Source organism: Arachis ipaensis, chromosome B06 (genome assembly GCF_000816755.2).
Source record: "Arachis ipaensis cultivar K30076 chromosome B06, Araip1.1, whole genome shotgun sequence".
Lineage (NCBI taxonomy): Eukaryota > Viridiplantae > Streptophyta > Magnoliopsida > Fabales > Fabaceae > Arachis > Arachis ipaensis.
Window position 1 is genome coordinate 6,247,737 of NC_029790.2, and position 3,305 is coordinate 6,251,041.

Consider the following 3,305-nt stretch of genomic DNA (forward strand, 5'->3'; position numbering starts at 1 on the left):
AATAGGAAGAGAGTAACAAAAGTAAGTCCTAATAAAACACACACAAAAAACAAAAAAAACGTTCGAATATACATATATATAGCCCCAAATTAAGCACACAACTCAACTCAAGAAACTGGAAATGAAAATGGAGATAATAAGTTGGGTTTGGACGATTGGTGCCACATTGTTGGCATGGTACTTTGTGTTAAACACATTGGGGAGAAGGATCAATGAATGGTATTATGATTTCAAGTTAGGAGACAAGCACCGTCTTCTTCCTCCTGGTGAGATGGGTTGGCCTCTTCTCGGCAATACTTGGCACTATTTCAAGCACCCTCATTTATTCATGGACAACCTTCTCTCCAAGTCAGTATCATTTCCTTATTGAATTCCCTTCCTTCTTTAATTATATATTCTACAATACAAGTTTTGTTCTACTTTACTATATAGAGTCAATTATAAAAATTTATGTTCATCACACAATAGTTAAATTAAGTTGTCATATATTTTGTGCCTAGTAAAAGTTTCACATATTACATCTTCACTTCGGTGACAAAGTATGATCTTTAATAAAGTAAGAAATGACATGTGGAGGATTATTTAATTTTTGAATGGCCATAAAACTCAAACGACATGTCATTTTCTCCAAGAAAGTGAGGATTTTTTTTAAATAAACATTTTAAATATTTTATTTACCGATATATATAGATAATTTAGACATTATTTATATTTTTGTATCTAGGGCTGGAAGTGAGTCGAGCTGAGCCGAGCTAGACCAAGCTCAAGCTCGGCTCACAAAAATTGAGCTTGGCTCACGACTCGCCTCATTAACAATCGAGCTTATTTCTTAAGTTCAAGCTCGACTCACCAAAAGCTCACGAGCTGGTTCAAACTCACGAGCTGGCTCAAATAAGAGAAACATAAATACATAATCTATAATTTTATATCAATAAATTATAACTTATATATTTTTAAAAATATTTGAAAAGATCAATTTTATATATTGTTTATCTATCAATAAATTATAAATTTTTTATTTATGTCCTATATTAAAATTATATGTAAAAAATAAATATAAATATTAAATAATTAAGATTGTTATATATATATATATATATAATCGAGCCAACTCACGAGCTAATGAGCTGAGCTTATCCAATCTCAAACTCGGCTCATTTAATTTATGAGTTCAATTTCAGGCTCAAGCTTGGCTCACCAACTCACGAGCTTAGCTTATCGAGCTGTTAACGAGTCGAGTTTGAGCTGGCTCATGAGCTGGCTTGACTCACTTCCAACCCTATTTGTATCCTATTATTTATCTCGTTTACAGTATAAATAAATTAATTAAGAGTATATTTCGTTTATATTGTAATAGTTAGAGCATTAATTAAGTACAATAATAACATATAATAAAAATATATCAATAATATTACTGTACGAGAATTTGACGCTTTTATTTTTGGATATGAACACTATTTTTTTTATGTTGTCACAATTGTAACAGGTATGGAGGAATTGGTATGTATAAAACACACTTGTTCATGAAGCCAAGTATTCTTGTGTGCACTCTAGAGGACTCAAGAAGAGTATTAAGTGATGACAAAAATTTTAGGCTTGCTTATCCTGAAACCGCAATAACAGTGGTTAAAACGATCTTATATGAAGTGTCAAATGAGGATCACAAGCGTTTTCGACGCCTAGTCACTGCTCCCATCATGGGTTACAATGCTTTGGCCATGTTTCTTGAGCGCATAGAGGACATTGTCGTCAATTCACTCCAAGGAATGGCTGATAATAGCATGCAACAGCCTATTGAGGTCTTCAAGGAGACCAAGTCTATCTCCATTGGAGTCATTCTTCACATCTTCATGGGATCTTACAATGAAAAGATAATCAATCAAGTTGAACATTTGTTTGGTCATATTAATGATGCCTTGTTCTCTTGGCCAATTTACTTACCTGGTTTTTCTTATTACAATGCACTCCAGGTTTGTACCCAATTCATGTTTACAAAACAACCATTAATGAAAATTCACGTGAAGTTGTTAATTAAAAACAGTTAAATAATTTGATATATTTGACTAAATTGTTATTTAATGGTCTAAATTAACAATTTCATGTAAGTTTTTACTATGTTATGATTTTTTGATTGATTTTATATGTGACATATTAATTATTAGAATCGTAAGAAGGTGCAAAAGATAGTTAAATCCGTTGTGGAGGATAGGAAGATGATGCTAAAAAATGGTGAAATGCTATCGGAAAAGAAAGATCTTGTGGATGTTCTTCTGGAACTAGAGGATGTGAATGGTCGAAAATTGAAGGGTGAAGACATTGTTGACTTGTTAATATTATTCTTAATAGCTGGTCATCTAAGTACAGCTACGGTTATGATGTGGGCAATGATTTATCTTTCTAACAACCCACTCGCCTTCAAAAAAGCTAAGGTAATTTGCTATTTTGTATTAGTATTCAAGATACGCTTCATTTCAAATAGATCTATATATAATCTCTTTAATTTTAATTCTTTTTATGTTGTAGGAGGAACAGGAAGAAATCATTAAGTCAAGGCCACCTTCGCAACAGTATTTAAGTATTGAGGAAATTAAGCAAATGGTTTATCTTACTAAGGTAATTGTAAGATCGCAAATGTTTGGTAACCAAAGAAAATCAGCAAAAAATAGCCGTAAGTTATTTTATTTAGCATTCATTAATTGTTGCGACAATTAATGAATGTTAAATAAGGCAAATTTTGACTGTTTTTTTTTGTCTTTCTAACTTTTTGTAATAATTAATAAATATTAGATAAGATAAGTTCTAATTATTTGTTGAGGAATGCTAGGAGGCCAGTAATATTTGTGATTTGTAACCATCAAATAGCTATCAAGATGATTTTAATGGTGTGAGATTGGTGTGAAATTTCATCCAATGACTCACTTTTTTTTTGCTAAAGTTGCTGTCCCTAGACTTTTCCTTATTGGTTTTGTTTTGTTAGTATTATCGTTTACTCTCTAACTTTAAGGAGATTATGGAGAAATTGCACTTAATTAATAACCTGATAATTATTAGATATTATTATGTCTTGTAGGTAATTAACGAAGTATTGCGTGTGAGCGATTTCGCCATTCCACTTTCTCGAGAGGCAACTACTGATGTCAATATCAATGGTACATTATTTTATGTTTTATCACATATAAATAGTTTTGGTAATTGCATTTTTAAGAAATATATTAAAATGTTTAATATTAATAAGTCTTCAATTTTCAGTTCATTATAAATTCATTAAAAAATAAAATAATTTTTCTTTAAAAAAATAACTACAC

At 30.8% G+C, this 3,305-nt stretch overlaps 1 protein-coding gene across 1 annotated transcript in view; it reads left to right on the forward strand.

The window, feature by feature from the left end:
• Positions 80-3,305, forward strand: part of LOC107647938 (beta-amyrin 11-oxidase) — a 7,820-nt gene continuing 4,594 nt past the window's right edge. Inside the window, exons 1-5 of the mRNA XM_021103818.1 lie at positions 80-348; positions 1,487-1,970; positions 2,163-2,429; positions 2,524-2,613; positions 3,071-3,149. Coding sequence (XP_020959477.1) covers positions 122-348; positions 1,487-1,970; positions 2,163-2,429; positions 2,524-2,613; positions 3,071-3,149 — 1,147 coding nt within the window. The 5' untranslated portion in view covers positions 80-121. The remainder of the gene's footprint in view (positions 349-1,486; positions 1,971-2,162; positions 2,430-2,523; positions 2,614-3,070; positions 3,150-3,305) is intronic.